Genomic DNA, 22333 nt, shown 5'->3' on the forward strand with positions numbered 1-22333 from the left:
GGCGCTGAGACTCCAATTCAGATGTTTTGCCTCTTAAAGTACTTTTCTGGCATAGTTGCCCACTGTGGTAATGCTTCACCACTATCCTCCCCCTTGCCTAACACACACACACACACACACACACACACACACACACACACACTTCCTTATTTCCTGCGTGCGCGGTCCTGGGTGATTCAAGATGAATATCATTGACGCTTATTCAATTAACAATTGTAGAGCATATACTTTGGGACAAGTGAAAAATTTCCTCCTCTTAGTGCAGCCCCTGCTCTGCACTCCTCTTAAGGAGTGCAGTCTGGCAGAGGATGCATTTTCTAAAATGAAATGGTGAACAACTCCAATGCAGTGTGGTAAGTGCTAAATGGAGGTGCTTTCCAAGTAAATGACTGGAAGGAAATACTGGAGAGCAGCTGGGACAGCCCAGGAGGAAAGAAGGTGCACCCTCAGGGAAAGGGGGCAGGAAACTATACTTCACTTTTGCATATTTTATCTGGTTTGCTTCTGACAACAAATTTTGCCTAGTTAGGTCTCACTCCCTATTTAACAGATAAAAGGTCTAAAATTCAACAGAAGGTGGGTGAAGCTACAATTCCCCCCCAGGACGGGCAGCCTGTGGTGGAGCAAGGGAAGGACAGAACAACAAGAGGGGCTCTCCGTAGAGTCCTAAATCCAGTTACAAGTCTGGGCCATGGAGATTCCTTCTAGCCTCTTGATTTTAGTTCCAAGAGGGCTAATGTGGAAAACTCAGGCCAGCGCTTTCAGCATGCACACACAGCTAGCTTTCAAACCAGCCCAGCCCAGAAGTTCCAGAGAGCTGCCTCAGGGACCAGTGAGGTGGGGCAAAGACCCAGCCCGGGAGAGCGCTTTGGGTTCTCACCACCCAGTCACCAGAGCATCTCTGCTTTTACATGTTTTCTATTGTTTCAAGGTTTCACTTGAAAAAGTGGTTCCACTGTTACAAAAAGAAAACAGAAAATGACTAATCCAAGTATTCCATGTGCCATTCCCTTAACTCAGGGATCTCCTGAGCCAATGGAACTTTCACTGAAAGCAAAATCAAACCTGGAAAGGGTCATCCCAAACCTAGTTCCTATCACCTTCACTGTCAACACCACACCCAGTCCTCCAAACGAGAAGACCTGTATACGTGCCCTCAAGCTGCGAGCCACACTCCCCAAGGACTGGGACTAGGGGCCCCCGAAGAGTCTACACAGATGAGATGTTTTCCCAGCTAAAGCTTTCTGGTCCCTCAGAGGACAGTCGGTCTCAGAAACCTAGAAACGTCCATTCTTTGGTGAAAGCAGGTTCCATTCGATCTGAGTTATCAATATTACCACAGACAGTAGGATTTCAACGTTCACCGCCACACTGAGTGATTTCGAGCAGCCTTCTGGAATGGGATGGGCAAGTACGGGTATCAGCTGAGCAGGTGAGGAAAAACGAGATCTCCAAAAGTGATTTGCCTTAGTCATGCTGCTAGTTAGGGGCACAGGTGTGTCTAGAACCAGGCCTGTCAGGTCTCTTTGGCTCCCAATACCCCATCCGCTGCGCCACAGATCTCAGGACAGGAACAGGATGGAGACAGGCAAGAGCTAGTGACTCAGAAAGGCGGCATCACGTGGGACAGCTGAGAGAGGCAAGTGACAATAGTGCTGAAACTCTTCAGCAAGAGGGTGGTTTCTAGACCATTGATATGTTTAGAAAAACATGGCACAGAGGGATTTACAAGCAGTGTGTAAGGAGACAAGGATTTTGAGATGAAAGAAATAAGCGTATGCCCTAAGAATTCAACTAATTACAGCCACGTGTACTGAGTGGAGACCACTGTCTCGTCCACTTAACTCCAACTTAACCAGTGACACTAACCTGTCTGTGGAAGGGGGCGTGTTCATCAGGGAAACCTGGAAGAAAGTGTTAACGAGGGCTTCCCTGGTGGTGCAGTGGTTAAGAATCCGCCTGCCAATGCAGGGGACACAGGTTCGAGCCCTGGCCTGGGACGATCCTACATGCCGCGGAGCAACTGAGCAGGTGTGCCACAGCTACTGAGCCTGCGCTCTAGAGCCCACGAGCCACAATTAGTGAGCCCGCGAGCCACAACTACTGAAGCCCGCGTGCCTAGAGCCCGTGCTCCACAAGAGAAACCACCGCAATGAGAAGCCTGCGCACCGCAACGAAGAGCAGCGCACACTCGCCGCAACTGGAGAAAGCCCGCGTGCAGCAACAAAGACCCAACGCGGCCAAAAATAAATAAATTAATTAATTAAAAAAAAAAAAGTTAATGAGGCAATCTTGGGGACGGAGCCGACCGTGCTGGGGGGGCAGGGAAGAGAAGGGGATTTTGAAGTGCAGCATTCATCACCTGAGGGGGGTGCGTCACATGACCCCTTTCTTTCAATCCGTGCTCATCACCAGCCACCATCTGATCACAAAGCCACCGTTTCAGTTTTCCGTCACTGAAGACCAGGAACAAGGGGTGCTCTGAAAGTGGCTTGGGATTGGAGATCCCCAGGTAAATGAATAATAATTGGGCTTCTGGAATATTAGTCTCTTGCAAATTTAGTTACCAGGAGCCTCCCACCCAGTGTCTGGTCATCTCTGGGTGCCTGCACCACAAAACCTGGGGGCTGGAACTCGTGAGTGGTAAATCTGCCAAGATGTGCCACCCCCTGAGGCATCCTGGCAGGCCTCCTGCCCCGACACCGACAGTGTAAACAAACGGCAGAGACACTGTGCCTGCCAAGGCCTGTGATATGTGAGGGGCCTGGGCAAAGTGTTTCCTTGGAGCCAGACCTTCCTCCTCCCAGCAGCCATTCTTCTACAGCTGCCGTGGGCCTTTGAATGGATGGAAAATTCACAGAGTTGGGACACTGGGAAGAGTGAGCAGGAAGAGAGAGCAGGGAAGAGTGAGCAGGGGAGAGGGAGTGAGGGGCAGGCCCAGGAGCCACAGCCTCTGCTGATGCCAGAGGCAAGAGCTCAGCTGCACCAGTGGCTGGGTGGAGCGCCAAAGGGAATTAACCACAGCCCCTACTCTCCACCGGGCTCTGCAACCTTCTGTCTCACCATCTGAGCATCATCTGTGCGATTCCACCTTCACTTCCTCTGTGGCCACGGGCTATTTTATCAAGTCAAGAGGGTGAGAGAAAGGAAAGACTCTAATATTCTGTCCAGAGATTTGAAATAGCTTAACAGGGCCAGGCAGCAGGGAGGTTAAAATGGCCCTGCATTTGAAAAACTCCAGGTCTGTCTGTGAAAGACTGTGGGACGGGCAAGCCCAGCACACTGGGCCCCTGCACAGCTCCCTGGTTATGAGACAGGACTCCCCATCAGGGATAAAGGGTTGGGGAGGGCGACCACCAGTCACGTGCAACGAAGGACCAGTTACAGTTGTGGATCATCTTGATACTAGGGGAGTAGCCAGTATGCTGTTTTTATTTTAGTGTTTTGTTATTCTCTCCATTTGTTCCTTAGGTGTTTCTCGTGGCTGTAATAATGCAGCGGGGTTAATTGACTTCAGGAGTAGAGTGTTAAGCCACAGGTGCAGGGCAAGGTACATACTGAACCATAAATTGTGTTACACTAAGCTACTATGGCTTATTGTAAACCAGAAATGCAACCCAAAAGGAAATAAAATTCCATGAAAAACAAGAGGAAGTCTCATGATGACCTGCCTCAAAATGTAAAATCTCTATTAAAAGTGACACAAGTGGCACAAGTGTGTCTAGAGCCAGGTCGGTTCAGCTCCCAACACTCCACCTGCCCCACTGCAAACTTCAGAACAGGGTCAGGAGGAGACAAATTACTGACCCAGAGGGGACCTGATGGGGGGACTTTGGGGTGCTGCTAAGTTGTTTCTTGACCAGGGTGCTGGTTACACAGGTGTATACAGTTTGTAAAAATTATATGAGCTGTACACTTATCTGTGTGTTATATTTCCCTTTTTTTTTTCTGGCTGTGCCAGGCAGCTTGTGGGATCTTAGTTCCCTGACCAGGGATTGAACCTGTGCCCCATGCATTGGAAGTATGGAGTCTTATCCACTGAACCACCAGGGAAGTCACCGTGTGTTATGTTTCAACAAAAAGTTAAAACAAGAACTGTCTCAGGATATAGTTATACGAATACCCTGGGATTAAAAGGGCGAGAGTAAGATAAAGTCTCCAAGCTTCACTGCTTGTCCAGAGAGAAGAGAAATAGATGGTATACTACGGACTCAGCTATAAGAAAGGGGATGCATGTTTTTCACTGACTTTTGATGATCTGTGACATTTTGAAAACAAAAGCTTTTTCGTTAGGATTCTGGTTGGTGGGTTGGTTTTTATAAATGTCTTTCACTGTGTCTCCATTCACTGATACCAATAAATTGTAACTGAGGTAAAGGTCACTGAAGTTAAAAATAACTTAATCATCTTACCAAAGGGAAGTGTAGGAAACCTAACCCATTTTCCAGGTCAGAATTTTGGGCTCCATCCGCCTCTTGCATTTACATACAACTGTATGGAGAGAACCCAATTGGCATTTATTTATTGACTTCCTATCACATGCCAGGCCCTGCTCTGAGTGCTGGAAATAAAATTCCAGCAGGGGTGGAGTAGGGGTGTGAGCATAAAAACTCACAGTAGGGGTGTGAGCATAAAAACTCGAAGAGGGACAGGGCAGAATCACGAAACAGGTCAATGTAATGAGAGTCACAGGCACCGAAATTGGAGAGCTCAGGGGTGTGGTGGGCGGGGTCACGTTCGCCAGGCAAGTGCAGGGAAGACCTCACGAAAGGGGTGGTACCCAGGCTGAGTCTTCAAAGATGTGCAGGTGTGCCCTGGGCAGACAGGGCAGCCCAGCAATCCACAAGAGGGAGCAGAGGGAGCAGAGAGACGAGGCCCAGCAGGGCTCATTGAGGGGAGCTGCCAGGGGGCGAGGATGGTCAAGGGCATAGAGGTGTGGTGACGAGGGCAAGGCCAGGTATGAACGTGAGGTTCCACAGAGGCCCCCATCAGGAAGACCTCATCTGCCCTCCAAGGACTGTGGCCTCCTTAGGGGGATGGGGGAGCCCCGGAGGGTTTAAGCTAGGTAGTGACAGGCTCAGTTCTTTGCTGTGGAAGGACGCTCACTCTGGCTACAACACAGAGGATGGAGTAGCGGGAAGCAGGGCCAGAGGGAGCTTGGGGGGCACCAGGAAGGGGGCTTTTGCAGTGTTGGGCAGGGGTTTGAACTAGGCCAGGGGGTCGGGTCTGGGAAAAGTTGAGAAGGGCTTGGTTTCCAAACGGCTCTAAGGGATTCGAGGGAAGAAGAGTCTTGGACGACTCCTAGGTTTTTGGGTTGGGTGACAACGAGTGGATGGCAATGCTACTCACAACGAGGAAACACACCTGTGGAACCAGCACCCTGATCAAGGGAGGCAGGTGGGGGACTTGAGTTCTGAACATGCAAGTTTGAGGCTCTAGGAACAAGGGCAGGTGAGTAAGTTGCAGGAAGAAGCCAGTAGAGAGGGATAGACTGGAAATCGAGAGAGGAAATAGCAGATGAGCAAGGTCCTGAGTCCTGGAGGGAGGTGGAGGCAAGTGACAGCTGGAGACAGATGACTATTAAACCAAAAGCACACATCTCGGCTGAGCCCGGAGGCAAGGAAGTGACAGGGTTTGATACACAGAAGTTTGCTGGTTGGGACACTGAGGGAGGCCACGCTTGGCAGGCTCAAGGCTCTCAGAGGTGAGCAGAGCCTGGGGGCTGGCGTGGGTCTGAGGGGCAATGGATACAGGGCGGCCACTGCGGGGCCGGGGAGAGGGAAGTGACCAAAGTCATGTGAAAGACTTGCTGAGGTGGGCCTGGGGGCCACACTGAGGGTAAAGCAGATGCCTTTAAAAAAATCCATTTACTGTAGGTTTTTAATGGTCCCAAGGCTGTTCCCATGAACTTAGAAACAAACTGGTAACAAAAACTCGGTCCCTAAATATATGTACCGTGAAGGGGAAATAGTCTTTGTTACACAGACACAGGTGTAACTGAGTTGTGAACAAAGATGTAGCAGAGGCAGATTTGCCGAGGGGGCTGGGGCTTCTTGACTTTTTTAGGGGAAGAAGGCCGTGTCCTTCCATCCAACACATCCGGCATGAAGACCCCTCCTTGCCTCTGCAGACCCCCTCTAGGTGCAAGCAGGACAGGAAGCAATGGGCTCTCAACCTTTCTAGAACCACCATTTGTCATTTCCCCAACCTGGTTCCAGTCTAATTCTGCAATTTCAGCTAATCTGGCTTCCTTTCTTTCCAGGACATTTTGTGTTTATACCAGGTAGGGAGGAATAAAAAAAGAAATTTAGTTAGGAAGGTTTAAAAACCTTAATATCAATTCTTTTCTCAAGTTGAGCTTAAGGGAAAGAGAAAAAACACCATTTCTACAACCCAAATTCCAGAACTGAATGCCACCTAGGAAACCCGCCTGTCCACTCTCCCTTACAGGCAGGGCAGCTCTTGTATCTTCCCAGACAGATGGAAATCTTTCTCCTAGTAAAGCAGCATGACGACGGGTAACGAAACTTCTTGTTCACAACCTTTCTCCAGCACCTAGCACGGTGATGGTACACACGCCCTCAGTAAATGTTTGCCCTGTAAGTGAAGGAATGGAATCGGTGACGGGGATTTCACAGCCTACGTGGTTTGGTGTAACAACTGCTACTGCCCAGAGCTTCCTTGTGTCTAACTTAGTTGATTCTGGATGGAGATGGCCTCCCAAGGAGACCATTGGGAATCATCTGGCACCTTAGCCAAAGCTGCCTCTCCAAGTGTTGGCTGACAGACTGGATGCAGAGTTAGCAAAGAGCAGTGGAGAGGTGGGTGCACTGGTCAAGCACACAGGACTAGGTTCACCCAAAGGTGTGCTCTTTGAAGCAAGTGATTTCTTTCCCCCTAAAGGTCTTGGACCACTTCCAGCCTGGGGCAGGAGGTGAGTTGGGTGGGGAAGTGAGATATGGGTTTGTCAAGTTCGGGTTTTTAACACATGTGAAAAGACAGACTCAGGAAAAGAGTGGGACTCTACTTTATTAGGCAATTTGGAGCATCCACCCTGTAAGAACCAAGGTGCGTTCTGAAGGCAGGCCCTACGTGTAGGAGAGAAAAGCCTATTTACCCTCCTCTTCCCTCCTAACAAAGCCCTTCACCTGCTATCATCCTGTCTTTACTGTTTCAAAGCTCAAGGACCCAAGAACAAAGCCCTGGTAGCATCCCAAGATCAAGGGCGACATCTGTAGGACAACTCTTGATTCAAGCCCAAACCTCTCCAGGGTACAGGTGATGTGTCCTCAAAATCAACACTTCCTTAAAAATAACGTTCTTTGTATACAAAAGCTACCAGACAGAATTCTAGATCTGCAATATATAAGATAAAAACGACAAGAGCAGAGAGTGATGATTACGGGGCCATGTATCTGGGGGGTAAAGACACAAGGCGACCCTGCAGAGTGCAGGACTGTTTCACCCTGAACAAGACAGAAATACCATCCACCAGGGGGAGGCAGCTGGCGGCTCTGACTTCACCTCACACTCAAAAACTAAACCCCTGCAAGAATAAATGTGTCCCCACCGACCCACAGCCGACTTACCCCAGGACAGTAAGCAGAGACAAGAGCAAACGCATACATCTCCTCCGTTTATGCCTTCCCTGGCAGGCCCTGGGCAACTCCTATCAATGGAAAGGTACTGGGACACTGGTTCTGGGCCAGACTCCCTCGTGTTCTGGTGTTCCTGACACTTTCTAGAACGAGAAAAGGGCTTTAGCTTCATGCGGATGACTCAGAATTGGAGAAGCCCCTCCACCTTGACCCGAAATCAAACCCCAGGACACAAAGGCAGGAAGGGCCAGTTCTGCCATGGCAGGGGCCCCGGGGTGCTAGCAGCTCGAGTGAAGGCACCTTAGCCCAACAACTGGCAGCAGAACGACCAGACAACACCAACAGGTTTCTGGTATTTCTCTAAAATGTGGGCCATGCTGTCTTCCGTTCCACACGGAGAAATATCCCCCCTGTTCTACCAAAGAGGAAACTGGGGCACAGAGGATGGAGAGAGAAGGAGCCAATCAAGTCGAGAAACGTGACAGTAAAAGCCCCAGCTTTCCGACCTTCCATTCCTATGCTCTGTTCTCGGGGTTTGACTCTGACCACTAAGACGATGGGATCCTAGAAATGAGGGTGAGCAGGGGTAAGATTCTGGCAAAGATCCCCAACAAGCCTTTAGGAAGAATGGTTCTTCTACAGACACATCCCTGTCTGGGGGCAGAGTGGCAAGTGCGCTCCTGGGCTAGTCCCTCACCTTCCCTCTCCGCCCCTTCAGTAAAGTTTCTCCTTCATGTGAGTTCTCTGATGTGTGATAAAATTGGAGCTGTTGCTGAAGCCTTTGCCGCACTCGGGGCATTTGTAGGGCTTCTCCCCGGTGTGGATTCGCTGGTGTATGATGAGGACTGAATTCCAGCTAAAGCCTTTCCCGCACTCGGGACACCTGTATGGCTTGTCTCCCAGATGGGCTCTCTGATGCATGACCAGGATGGAGCCCCGGCTGAAGCTCTTGCCGCACATGAGGCATTTGTAGGGCTTCTCACCCGTGTGGGTCCTCTGGTGCACCACCAACTGGGAGCGCTGGCTGAAGCCTTTCCCACACTCACTGCATTTGTAGGGCTTCTCACCCGTGTGGATCCTCTGGTGCTTGATGAGGTTGGAGCTCCAGCTGAAGCTCTCCCCACATGTCAGGCACTCATAGGGCTTCTCGCCCGTGTGCATTCCCTGGTGTGCAATCAGGCTGGAGCTCTGGCTGAAGGTCTTCCCGCACTCCCCACACTTGTAGGGCTTCTCCACCAGGTGGGTCCTCCGGTGCGTGGCCAGGTTGGAGCTGCGGCTGAAGCTCTTCCCGCACTCGCTGCACTGATAAGGTTTTTCTCCCGTGTGAGTTCTCCGGTGGGTGATGAGGGCCGAGCTCTGGCTGAACCTCTGTCCGCAGTCGGGGCACTTGTACGGCTTCTCTCCTGTGTGGATCCTCTGGTGCCTGATGAGGTTGGAGTTGTAACTAAAGCTTTCGCCGCATTCTTTACATTCGTAGGGCTTCTCTCCCGTGTGGATCCCCTGATGCGTGTTCAGGCTGGACCGGTTTCCAAAGCTCTTGCCACACTCGGGGCACGAGTACGGTTTCTCCCCTGTGTGAGTCCGCTGATGGGCGATGAGGTTGGGGCTCCTGCTGAAACTCTTACCGCACTCGGCACACTGGAAGGGTTTCTCTCCCGTGTGGATCCTCTGGTGGGTTATGAGGTTTGCACTCCGGCTGAAGCTTTTCCCACAGTCCCTGCACTTATAAGGTTTCTCCCCAGTGTGAGTAGTTTGGTGTCTACTGAAGTTGGAACCATCACTAAAGCTTTTTCCACACTCGTCGCATTTGTAGTATTTCTCTCCTGTGTGGGTCCGCTCGTGCGTGATGAGGTGGGATTTCCGGCTGAAGGTTTTCCCACACTGGGGACACTCATAGGGCTTCTCACCCAGGTAGGTGCCCTGAAGGCCTATGAGCTGTCCAACTTCCCTGCTCTGGGGTGGCACCTCCCCATGGTCCTCCCCCGGGGTGTTTCCCCGGGGTCCCCGGGAGCTGCAGTCTCTCTCCAAGTCACTTTCCCAGTCAGATTGTGGAATGCCTTCCCCTTCAGGCATTTCGGAGAACATTTCATGTGATTCAACATCCTCAAATATGTCTTGGTTAGAGTTCTCCCCATTTTCACTCTGGATCTCAAAATCTGAAACAATGAAGAAAATTGTACAATTTGTACTCAATTTCCTATAATGATGAGAAAAGAAAACCAAAGGGGAAATTTCAAATGAATTAAACTTCGAGTGAAAATAAAAACGCTAGAGAACCCTCAAAACTTAAAAAAAAAAAGACAGGTTTATTTCCTTCTAACTGGTTATCCAGTTGCCAGGTCTCATATCTTTATGGTGATCACCCAGAATTTCTAAGTCTTAAAGATGTGGGTTCCAGGTCTCTATGTGTTTCTCCACTGGGAAATGAGATCAGGTGGGAATTTTCAAATTCCTGATCAAAGGAAAGCAACAGGGTACACAGTCCCCGATACTCACCATGGTGCTCAATGCTTAGTAGGTGCTCTATTAAATTTGATGAATGAATGAATGAGTTTCTTATTGGTACCACAGATATTCCCCTAAAGCTCAGTCTCCTTTCAAATGGAGCTTATATAATAATTCTGTGCATTAAAATGTCTGATGCTTATAATCTTATTAGTTGACATTTAAGTAAGACACAGACAAGGTAACAGGGCACCAGCAACAAGGACTCTAGGTGTCTATACACATGACTGGAAACAAGTAAGTGGGCAGTTAAAAGAGCCCTCAAATTTGGGGACTTCCCTGGCGGTCCAGTGGTTAGGACTCCGCACTTCCACTATAGGGGCACAGGTTTGATCCCTAGTCAGGGAACTAAGATCCCACATGCTACGCAGCCAAAAAAAAAAAAAAAAAAGAGCCCTCAAATTTACCTGCAGTGAGAGTCTACAGATAGATCTCCTATCGGTAATACAAAATATCTACCTTCCAGAAACTTGCCAAACTACTGCCCAATACTTATCAAACGTTTGGGTGAAACAAATCATGAGGGAGGACTGCTGGAAGAACATGCATTCCCTTCCTCAAATGAGAGACTCTAAAGTCTATCCCAGGATTAAGCCAGCAGAGCTGTGGGCCTGGATCACACTGCTCTGACATTGGCAGAACTGTGTTCACTGAACTGTGTGTTGGTTTAATGACTCTGGCTGACACTGATGAACACTCTAAGAAGGGTCATTAGAAATTAATCACAGACTTCCCTGGTGGTCCAGTGCTTAAGAGTCCGTGCTGCCACTGCAGGGGGCACGGGTTCGATCCCTGGTCGGGGAACTAAGATCCCGCATGCCGCACAGCACAGCCAAAAAGTAAAAAATTAGAAAGAAATGAACTTCTATCAACTAACATTACATTGTTAATCAATATTTAAAAAAAAAAAAGAAAGAAATTAATGGCTGTGTCAGCTACATACTGGCACTTGCCATCTACCTCTACAAGGACTAAATCACATGCTGCTGCAGCTGCTGACTTTCAACTCCCCCTGAAAGGAGTTCAGGGTGGAGAGCAGACAGGAGGCCCTCCGTGCTCTGGGAAAAACTGGCAGAGCAGGTCTTCAGATAGTTAATATTTTCAGGAGACCATTTTATGAGCCCAATTCTTGCATCTCCTCGTATCTAGAAAAGCACTCAATTCCTTCATGGTGACGTCTGCTCCTCGCGATTAGCAGTAACCTTCACGAGACTAGCAGAAACCTTCTGCAAAAAAATATGTGCTTGATTGTGTATACTCCCCCTTCACCAAAATCACATATATGCTGACCTCCCCCATTACGTCTTTGGAGCAGTTTCTCAGAGCTACCTGAGATGCTGTCTCCCGAGTTATAGTTCTCATTTTCTCCCAAATAAAACTTAACCCTCAACTCTCACATTGTGCATTTTTTTAAGTCAGCAGCTGTCAGGAACATTAATGCTGCCAGGAAGTTGTTGACGACATTGTTTATACCACACAATATCCTCTTGATCGGCCAGAGGAGGAAACTTCTCTCTGATGGAAGTATCAAAAGGAGCTTCTCTTCTGAGTGATCTGTGTCTGCCTCACGCCCCTGACTGTGGCTCCCTCTCTGCCTTGCCTGCTTGGAAGCTTGGAGCCAAAAGCCCAGAGCAGGAATACTGGATGTTTTTACAGCATGCAACTTGTGTTCTTTCATTTTTTCCTTCCCAATATTTTCTTCTTTACTATAATTCCTTTGTGGTCTATTTCTGTAAGGTATCTTCAACCCTTTTAAAAAATTCTATAGAGTATACAGAAGTCAGTCAATGCTTTTACTGATAAAGGTGATAGCCTGATTATTACTAAGACCTAACATCACACATCAGACCTCATAAGAAAGTAGTTCCATTCATAGCAAGGAAGACAATTAGCAAAATAATTACACAAAGTCCTAGTGACATTTCCATTGTTAATGCTGATAAACTGTTTAAGGTTAGATGCTCAATTCAGTGATTATTAGTCTCTATAAGTTAATGTAAATTTCCGTATATGAACATGATACAATGTGGCCTACATCTCTCAGGTTGAACCTAGGTTCCACTCATGTCTTTAGTCAAAATAAGATCTACTTAAACTTGCAATTAAGCATATAATTACATTTCATGCTCACACTGACATACATGCTGCTGGTAATCTGTGGACTCCTATAATTGCCCTCGGGCCCCCCTCCCCCAGATCTCCAGGGGATGGATACAGGAATGAGGGGCACCATGCAAGCTCCCGCCTGGCTAGGGCCAGAAATTCTGTGCTTCCTCAACATCCTGCAAGACTGCTCTTTTGCAAGTTTCTATCACAGAGCTCTGCTATTATCTCTTCTATAAGAACCGTCAGGCTGAGGCCCTGATTCATTATCTTCAAGCTAACATGACCCAAAACCCTTTTGTGATGACCTTTGTAGTTGTTCTCTTCCAAATAGGGACAGTAGTTAATAAGGTTTTTCATTGCCCTAAAATCAGAACTGGTATGTTCCAGGCTGAGCTCAGAAGCAACAGGAAAAACAAAAACTCAGATTTCATTTTCAGTGAGATCAGGAGGGAGATCAATTTGCAGACAACAAAATACATGTAAGGGCTTCCAAAAACAGCAGAGACCGGGCAGAAGCCAAGGAGGGAAAAAGTGAAGAGAACAAGCATGGAAAGCAGGAGGTGGGGGGGTGCTCTTGGGGGCAGTGTCTCAAAAAGCTCAGGCAGAAAATCACTTCCTGAGGGTCAGGGACTCACCCTCAAGTGCATCGGTACATTTGGGAACTGGGGTGAGCAGGCCTGGCTTCTTTGGTTCGGAGAAGCAAGGGAGGTGAGGCTACAATTATACAGAATCACACAGATGAGCTGTGTGTGCAGGAAGCTTTCTGTTTCTGTAAAGCAGCAGAGAGAGCCTTGACTCTCCCAAGTGAATCACAGGAATTACTGTTATTGAGAAAAATGACCATTTTTCATCCCTAAAAAATGTTAAGTGAAGCAACTGCCTCTGTGAAGGAAGACCACAAAGTAGAAGTTGAGAAGAGACAACAGGAAGAGAGGAAATGTGAGCTGGGAAGAAGGGAAAAAAATGCAGAGAAATGAAGACAAAACGGGGAGGAACTCAACAGAAAATAGGCACCTTGGAAAGCACAGGAAGGGAAAGGGAGAATTGAAGTGAGATGGAAACAAAGAAAGAAGTTAGAAAGATTAAAGACCAAGGGGGGAAAGCGGGGCGGGGTGGTGGTGGTGGGATGAATTGGGCAATTGGGATTGACATGTATACACTGATATGTATAAAATAGATAACTAATAAGAACCTGCTGTATAAAAAAAAATAAAGTTCAAAAAAAAAGATTAAAGAGAATGACAGAAACCAAAGTGAGATAAAAGGAGAATCAATAAATATATAACTAGAGTTCTCAAAAAAGGAAACTAAGCCAAAGGAATAAAACAAATCCTTCAAGTATAATCTATAAAGATAGAAGAACCCTTGATGGGACTTCCCTGGTGGTCCAGTGGTTAAGACTCTACACTTCCAATGCAGGGGGCGCAGGTTCGAGCTCTGGTTGGGGAACTAAGATCCCATGTACCCCGTGGTCAAAAAATTAAATACATTAAAAAAAAAAAAAAGATAGAGGAACCCTCGAAAGGTACACTGTGTGCCAAGGAAAACTAACCCAGGGTGGTTACTAATGAGACAGGGGACAACAAGGTAAAAAGATCGAATCACTTATATGGGGGAAGAAAATCAACCAGTCTCAAATTTCTCTCCGGTAACATTCAATCCCTGCAGATCATACAGCAAGAGCTACAAGACATGCAAGCAAAGAAAACGGATGTCAAGGATTTTACGTTCAACAAAACTGTCCTTCAAGCATAAAGTTTACAGGCCAACAGCTTTGAATATACACAAGTTCACAGAATATTGTTCCTATGACCCTTCTTGAGGAAACTATTGGGAGATGAATTTCGGTCAACCACGAGACAAGGGCAATGCTAGAGCAAAAGGACTGGGGCTGAACAGATACATTTAACTTTACAACAACGTCTGAAACTACTGTGGCAATTAGAGTGAAAAAAGAGAATGTAAATGTTACACAGACACGTAGAAATGACACGCTAACCAAAATTGGGGTTGTGGGGAAGAAACTGGGATATAGGATATATTCATTAACTGCCTCATCTGTATACCTGGGAGTTCAAAGGTTATCATTTAAAACTGGCAAATCATGTAACTGAAGTATAAGAGTCTTTAACAGTACAAAAATAAACATTATTGTAGATAAGATTACTGACTGAAATGAGCGGAGTAAGGCAGGGGGCAACTATCTCTGTCAAATGTTAAAACATAAAATCTCAATACAGTAAGTCCCCTACATACGAACCTTCAAGTTACGAACTTTCAAAGACATGAACGTGCCCCTGGATGCCAGCTGTTGTACTCTACTACTGTACTTTTCAAGGTACTGTACTTTCAAATTAAAAATGTTTTATTTTTTGTGTTTGTTATGTAGTATTTGTGTGAAAAGTATTATAAACCTGTTACAGTACAATACCACATAGCCGATTGTGTTAGCTGGGTACCTAGGCTAACTTTGTTGGACTTAATGAACAAACTGGACTTACGCACATGCTCTCGGAACAGAACTTGTTTGTATGTAGGGGACTTACTCTAATTAAAACATTAATAGACAATCAGACCAATGAAACAAAACCAAACCTCCAGAAATAGACTCAGTAGACATGTGAGTCCAGAATTTAATACATGTGAATTCGGAACTTAATTCAGGTGGCTCATGGATAGACAGACCAGTGGAACAGAAAAAAATAATCTCTATGACCATGGGAATTTAACATATGTTGAATATAAGGGTAGCCTCTCAAATCCATGGAGAAAAGACACCACATCCAAAAGACACCAGCATTCATGATGCTGGGAACAACCAGTTAAGTCAAATGGAAAAATTTCAGTTGGACCCATACTAGGACAAATCTCAAATAGATCAAAGATTTAAAGGGAAAAAAATGAGTACTGAACTATTAGACAAGAATATGAGAGAATTCCTTTAAAATCTGGGAGCCTTTAGACATGATGCTTAATTTGTGTGATTATCTTCCTCTGCCACCTCACTGCAGAGGCCCATCTGAGCAGCATCCTGACCCAATAACCCCCTCACTGTCTGCTGCTTAAGGACCAGTCCTATCCTCCTTTACGTAGACAAAGACTCAAGACTGTTATACTCCAGGGAAGGCCAAAGGAAGGCTGAGAGTTCTTTTAAGGTTGGTCTCTGATAACACAGAGGCACGGGAGCCTTTCTAAAGGACAGAAAAGAGCACCCTTCGGGCGATCTGACTTAACAAGGGCCTCCAAATGGGAAAAAAAAAAAATCACTGAGCTGGGAAGGATGAGGGATCCTGGTTCCTCCCAAGCTCCTCCTCAAGAAACGGTGACACTGGTGAAATTAAGTCAACTGCGGGCAAGTCTCTTTTTCTGTGGGTGGTCAATTAAGAAAGTGAAAACTCAGAAGCTGATGTGGTCAGATAAAAGGGGAATAATGTCATCAACATATTAAAGAGTAGAGGTGGGATGAGATGGTAGGAGCTGGGAATTTTCTTTAAAAAAGAACTTCACCAGTAGAAAGTGTTTGCTATTTCAAAATGAACATATTTTGTGGATGAGACTGGATACGGGGAGGCAGGCTTCTGAGGAAGCAGGCTTGTGAGCAAGCGGTTGGACGGCCAGATCTCCAGCAGAGAAAACTCAGAGATGAGTCAGGCATTAAGGAAACAGGAGAGAAGGGGGTCTCATTTTCTAAATGTTTTGATCTCCCCCGAAACTACTAGAGCAAATTCATAGAGACAGAAAGCAGAATGGTGGTTGCCAGGGGTTGTGGGGAGAGAAGGGGAGTTAGTGGGGTTTTTTTTTTAAATAGATTTTATTTAGTTATTTAGTTAGTCATATTTGGCTGCGTTGGATCCTCGTTGCTGCGCGCGGTCTTTCTCTAGTTGCAGTGAGCAGGGGCTCTTTGTTGCAGTGCACGGGCTTCTCATTGCAGTGGCTTCTCTTGTCGCGGAGCACGGGCTCTAGGCACGCGGGCTTCAGCAGTTGTGGTGCACGGGCTTAGCTGCTCTGCGGCATGTGGGATCTTCCTGGACCAGGAATCGAACCCGTGTCCCCTGCATTGGCAGGCGGATCCTTAACCACTGTGCCACCAGGGAAGCCCGGAATTACTGTTAATGGGTATGGAGTTTCAGTTTGGGAAGAGGAAAAATTTCTGGAGATGGATGGTGGTGACGGTTGCACAACAATGTGAACGTACTTAATGCCACTGAACTGTACACCTAGAAATGGTTAAAATGGTAATTTTATGTTATATATTTTACCACCATAACAAGAAAAAAGAATATGGCTTTTATATATCATTTTATGTACTCTTACCAAATTTAAAACAGTTGATACAGGGCTTCCCTGGTGGCACAGTGGTTGAGAGTCCACCTTCCAATGCTGGGGACATGGGTTCATGCCCCAGTCCGGGAGGATCCCACATACCGCAGAGTGGCTGGGCCCGTGAGCCATGGCCACTGAGCCTGTGCATCCAGAGCCTGTGCCCCGCAATGGGAGAGGCCACAACAGTGAGAGGCCCGCGTACCACAAAAAAAAAAAAAAAAAAAAAAAAAAAAAGTTGATACATTACTTACTAGAAAAATTCTGGAATTAATTTTAAAAGATGCAGTTAATGCTCAAAAAGGCAGAGAATTCTTAGAAACACTATTCAATTTCTGATGGCCTAACAGGCAAAAGAATAGTATCTTGCTTTAATGGGTATTTCCCTGGTAATTTGTAAGGTTGAAAATCTTTTCATATGGATATAATTTGTTTTTATTCATTTCTAAATTGCAGGATCATATCTTTTACCTTCTATTCTACTGGGTTGACAATTTCTTATGACTTGTAGATGCTCTTACAGAGCAAGATTTTGACTCTTATCTGCTACACTGCAGACTTTGTTGCAGACACCTCCTCCCAGTCTGTGCATTTTTGTTGAACTTTGTTCATAGTACCTTATTTATTTATTTATGGCTGTGTTGGGTTTTCGTTGCTGCACACATGCTTTCTCTAGTTGCGGCGAGCAGGAGCTACTCTTCGTTGCGGTGTTCGAGCTTCTCATTGTGGTGGCTTCTCTTGCTGTGGAGCACAGGCTCTAGGCATGCGGGCTTCAGTAGCTGTAGCATGCAGTCTCAGTAGTTGTGGCTCACGGGCTCTAGAGCGCAGGTTCAGTAGTTGTGGCGCACGGGCTTAGTTGCTCCGTGGCATGTGGGATCTTCCCGGACCAGGGCTCGAACCCGTGTCCCTTGCATTGGCAGGTGGATTCTTAACCACTGCACCACCAGGGAAGTCCCCACAGTATCTTTTTCATATAAAAGACTTTTTCTGTTTCCATGAGTTCAATTTAGCTTCGACGATTTCTGTCTTGTTTAAGATTAAGAAGTCCCACCCCACTGCAAGATTACAAAAATACTCTCCTATAGCTGATTCCAGATCTTTTACAGTATAGATCTATAACTCATCTGGAATTGATTTCTGTGTAACTTGTGAAGTAGAGATCCAGTTTTAGTTTTTTCAAAAGGGTCAGAACACTGTCCAAACACCATCCACTGAACAGTCCATCTACTGAACGGTGCATCCACTGAACGATTCCTGAATTGCCATAGGGCCCTTACTGGTTACTAGACAATTGCAGCTCGGTCTAAATCAATGGATCTTGTATTTTCCTGCCCTTGACATGGGCTCTAGACTCACATGCACAGCACATTCCCATGGAATGCACAGAGACACGTGTGTCCTCCTGCCTGGCCAGAGGCCTCTGCTTTCTCTCCCATGCTAGAAAGCGTACCAGAATAAGTGTAAGAAAAATTGCTGTCAATATGGGGATAAGCCTGAATTTGCTGTAATTTATCTATAACAATGACATAACTCGTCACAAACTTTGGTGCTTTAATGTGTGTTAAGCTCAGAATTCTTGTAAGGTCCTTCCCCCCTGATTGTGACATACCGCTGTGTCTCAACACCATGGTCAGAGCCACTGGTCTAAAATGCAGAAGTGGGTCTGTAATTCTGATACAGTTGATGTCCAAGTGGGGCTCTCCCTATCGGGGCGCTGCCCTGGCAAGACTGGAGGGAACCTGATAGTGCCTGAGTGACTGGACCGTTGTTCCCCCTGAACTCTGACTGCCTGAAAGACAAAGCGCTGGTAAAAACAGCAAGGAGATGTTATTGGTTTAAATGAATGATTGCCAAACAGTTACGGTTATAATGTTACATCTCTCTAAGAGTTCTGTATAGTATACACTTCAAATATTTAAGTGAATTGAAAGTGTTTTTGTCTTGAAACTGAGAATTGTGGCTTTAAAAAGACATATACCTTTACAACCCTGCACCACTCTTCACTCCCCTTATTAACAAAAATGGAAGTATTTGTTCATTTGCTGTCACCAAGGGAGCATTTTTGCTGGGCCAGCAAGCTCAAAATAGGTAAGCTGCTGCCTGTGCCCACCAAAAGCCAGGTGTGATGCTGAGGATGGCTGGAGAGGTCAGCTGTGACTCTCAGCTCACCTGTTGGACAAGAGTAGGTTTGAAGTTGATAATCTCCATTCCTGACTAGTCTAGAGGAGTGCTTCTCGAACTTCACAGTGCATATGAAATCACCTGGAGATCTTGGTAAATGCAGATTCTGCTCCAGTGGGGCTAGGCTGAGACCGAGGTATATGCCTTTCTAGCAAGCTCCCAGGTGACACCTGTTTTTGGTGCATGGACCACATTCTGAGTAACAAGGCTCTAGAGCAGTGGTTTTTAAACTTCACTGCACCTTAGAACCACCTGGTAAGCTTTCAAAACTCCCTTGCCTGGGCCACACCCCGTGCCAACTAAATCAGAAAATCAGAATCCCTGGAGTGGGTTCCAGGACCCCAATGAGAAGTCTGAGAACCATAGGCCTAGCACAGTGGTTCTCAAACTGGTGGCTGAATCAGGATCACCTGGAGGGCTTGTTAAACCCACGTGCTGGACGCCGCCCCCAGAGTTTCCGGTTCAGTAGGTCTGAAGGGAGGCCCGGGGATTTCATTTTTAACACACTCCCAGATGATGCTGATGGCACAGGGACCCCACACTAATGGTCAGAGGATTTATATGTCACGAGTCTATCAATTTTGAGCCCCATAATTTCCCCTTTGCTCCCCTCTGATGGCAGCAGTTTCTTTTTTGGGTGGTGGAGCTTCTATGAGATAAAATGAATCTGTAAGGGACTTCCCTGGCGGTCCAGTGGTTAAGACTCCGAGCTTCCACTGCAGGGGGCTTGGGTTCGATCCCTGGTTGGGTAACTAAGATCCTGCAAGCCGTGCTATTTGGCCAAAAAAAAAAAAAAAAAAAAAAAAGAATCTGTTAGGAGAGGAGCATTTCCCCTTTCAGCCTGATGCTGCAACCACACTGGTCTGGGGTTATCTTGGGGAGGCCGCTGTGGCATGAGTCCACTGGTCTCCGGGCTCTAAAGGTATTTTTCCCCTTACTTCATACAGAAAGTGAGATGAGGGTGGGTAGAGCAATTAGAGAACAGTTCAAGGACAAGCTGTCTCAACTCTAGTGACTATACTTTCTGAACCGAAAATGAGGCCATACAATTTGAGAAACGACTTCTGGCCCCAGGGCCCAGGCCTCTTACAGACCGATGTGAGACATTCTGAGAGGTATGGTTTGGCTGCCAGCTATTGGAATTTGAGACATTTTGATGCTTTACAAGGACAAATACTCAAGATTGCCCTGGAAAATTGGGGTTCTCATTCTCCAAGTCACCAGGAAAAAAATGGAAGTGTATTGGGTTTTACATCAGTAATTTGTAACCCGCAACACAGGTAACTAGTGCTTTTCATAAATGGTCTTTCAACAGGCCTGTGAAACAGGCTAAAAACACAGCTGCCAGGTGTGAACCATGTGGGCCAATCTTATCTAAAAAGAAAGAGTGCAGGAATTCCCTGGTGGTGCAGTGGTTAAGAATCTGCCTGCCAATGCAGGGGACACGGGTTCGAGCCCTGGTCCGGGAAGATCCCACATGCCGCGGAGCAACTAAGCCCGTGCGCCACAACTACTGAGCCTGCGCTCTAGAGCCCGCGAGCCACACCTACTGAAGCCTGCGCGCCTAGAGCTCATGCACCGCAACGAAGAGTAGCCCCTGCTCGCCACAACTAGGGAAACTCCATACACAGCAAGGAAGAACCAACACAGCCAAAAACAAATAAATAAATTTATTTTTTAAAAAATAAAAAGAAAGAGCACATCACTGGATGGATGGTCTCCACAGGACCAGTGATGCCCTACTGTGGCTTCCACGTCCAGCCCACAACAGTTTCATTTTCTCTGGCATTTGTGTGCTGGTGGCCACATCCAAGACCAGCTCCCCGGTGCAAGAGACCTCCAGGCAACTGTCCTCCCTGAGGTGTGGATTCACCATACCTTAGGTTTCCAAATCCAAAGTTTGTCCCTTCAAGTAAATGCTGCCAGTCCCATGGACTACTCCTACCAGTTTGGCTGGATAACAACAGGTGAGAAAGGCCACCTACTGGTTTATTCTCAGGCCATGAAGGGAGATATCCTTGAGCCTCTGGAATTTGAGAAATGGCAATAGCACCCACCTCCATACTCAGAAACATGTTCTCTATGTTTATAAACATCTTTGTTAACAGCATAAATATGATAATATTCACTGAGTTTGCTGAATATAAACAAAGGATTAATACAGAGCTTCCAAGAACGAAAACCTAAGAGTAGGTGCTCTCTTGCCGGACTAAGCTGCTTGACTTGCCTACCGGCCTAAGAATTCTCCCATGTCTAAGCTGCAGTCCTACCTAGTCTCCCTTTCTAGATTTGGAAATATACCTGGCTACGTTCTGCCAACTTTGGGCTTGACCTTTTTTTTTTTTTTTAAGATATTTTTTGATATTGACCATTTTCAAAGTCTTTGAATTTGTTACAGTATCGCTCCTGTTTTGTGTTTTGGTTTTTTGGCCATGAGGCATGTGGGATCTTAGCTCCCCAACCAGGGACTGAACCTGCACCCCCTGCATTGGAAGGCGAAGTCCCAACCACTGGACCGCCAGGGAAGTCCTGAGCCCATTTTGTTTTAAAACAAAACTTAGCTTGGCTTTCTCAAGGAGAGGCAGATAAGCCTGGAAGGAAGCAGCTATCTGCCTCTTTCATGGACCCAGCAGGTGAGCTTCTCCACACCTGCAGGGAGGCTGGAAGGATTCATTTCCTCATCCCGAAAATACTTACTGGGTCCCCACTACGTACAGGGCACTGTGCTGGGTACTGTGAGAGCTTAAAAAAAAAAAAAAAGAAAAAGGTTAAGAAAAAGATAGGTTCCTTGACTTTGGGGATTTTATAGGTTCCTAGAAGAAATAAAATGAGTATTCATACAAATAGAAAACAAGACAGAATACGATACAAAGCCAAGAGAGGAGGAGAATCCAAATATTCTGGGGGAGATGACTTCTAGCAGAGGTGATCAGAGATGCTCTCAGGCGGGTTGAACTGGGGACAGGAAACAGGGGCCGGAAGTAAGGACAGCTTTATGGAGCAGGTCTCCAAAGGTGTGCACTCAAAGGAAGACCAGGATTTTATCACACAGGGATGGACAAGGCCACTCCAAGTCAAAACTCAGCAGCACAGGTGAATGCCAGCAAGTACAGATTATGTTCAAGAAACATCAAGATCTGGTCTGAATGAAGCAAGAGCTGTGGCAAGGGGATCAGAGGAGGACCAGCCATGGGCACCTGGGCCAGGTCACACAGGGCCACGGGGCTGCAAGCAGAACAAAGAGGTCATGGTTGATTTGGAGACACTGGGGAACTCAAGAAGATTTTTAAGCAGGAGAGTGCCCGATCACTCAGGTAGGAGTGGAGCAGGGGAAAGAGGCTGAAGGCAGGTTCCCTTTGGAGGCTGCTGCGAGAGTTCAGGTGAAATACCAAGAGCCTGAAATAGGGCTGGGTATGGGGATCAAAATGCCCTTGGGAAACACAAAGAGAGATGAGCTTTACCACTTAAACTATTAATATAGGTCCAATCTCAACTGGAATTTTAAGATATTTTAACTGTGAACACCTAGAGGTGCCTGCTAGTCAAATATTAAACAACCACTGTCTAACCAGGCCTTGAAAATGTGCTGGGTAAATGTGACCAAAGGTCCCGAGCTGGACAAA

The 22333-nt window shown here is 46.7% G+C and overlaps 1 protein-coding gene across 5 annotated transcripts in view; it reads right to left on the minus strand.

Moving 5' to 3' along the window:
* ZSCAN2 (zinc finger and SCAN domain containing 2) overlaps nucleotides 1-22333 on the minus strand; it is a 29304-nt gene that overhangs the window by 1635 nt on the left and 5336 nt on the right. For 3 of the 5 annotated variants that reach the window (XM_032623635.1, XM_032623637.1, XM_032623638.1), the window contains exon 3: nucleotides 7012-9754. In XM_032623635.1, the coding sequence (XP_032479526.1) occupies nucleotides 8313-9754 (1442 nt within the window). In that variant the 3' untranslated portion in view covers nucleotides 7012-8312. Of the gene's footprint in view, nucleotides 1-7011; nucleotides 9755-19460; nucleotides 19483-21407; nucleotides 21453-22333 lie in introns of those variants that run through there. The other 2 variants (XM_032623639.1, XM_032623636.1) reach the window with 2 other exon arrangements.

Source organism: Phocoena sinus, chromosome 2 (assembly GCF_008692025.1).
Source record: "Phocoena sinus isolate mPhoSin1 chromosome 2, mPhoSin1.pri, whole genome shotgun sequence".
In the NCBI taxonomy this organism is placed as follows: Eukaryota; Metazoa; Chordata; class Mammalia; order Artiodactyla; family Phocoenidae; genus Phocoena; species Phocoena sinus.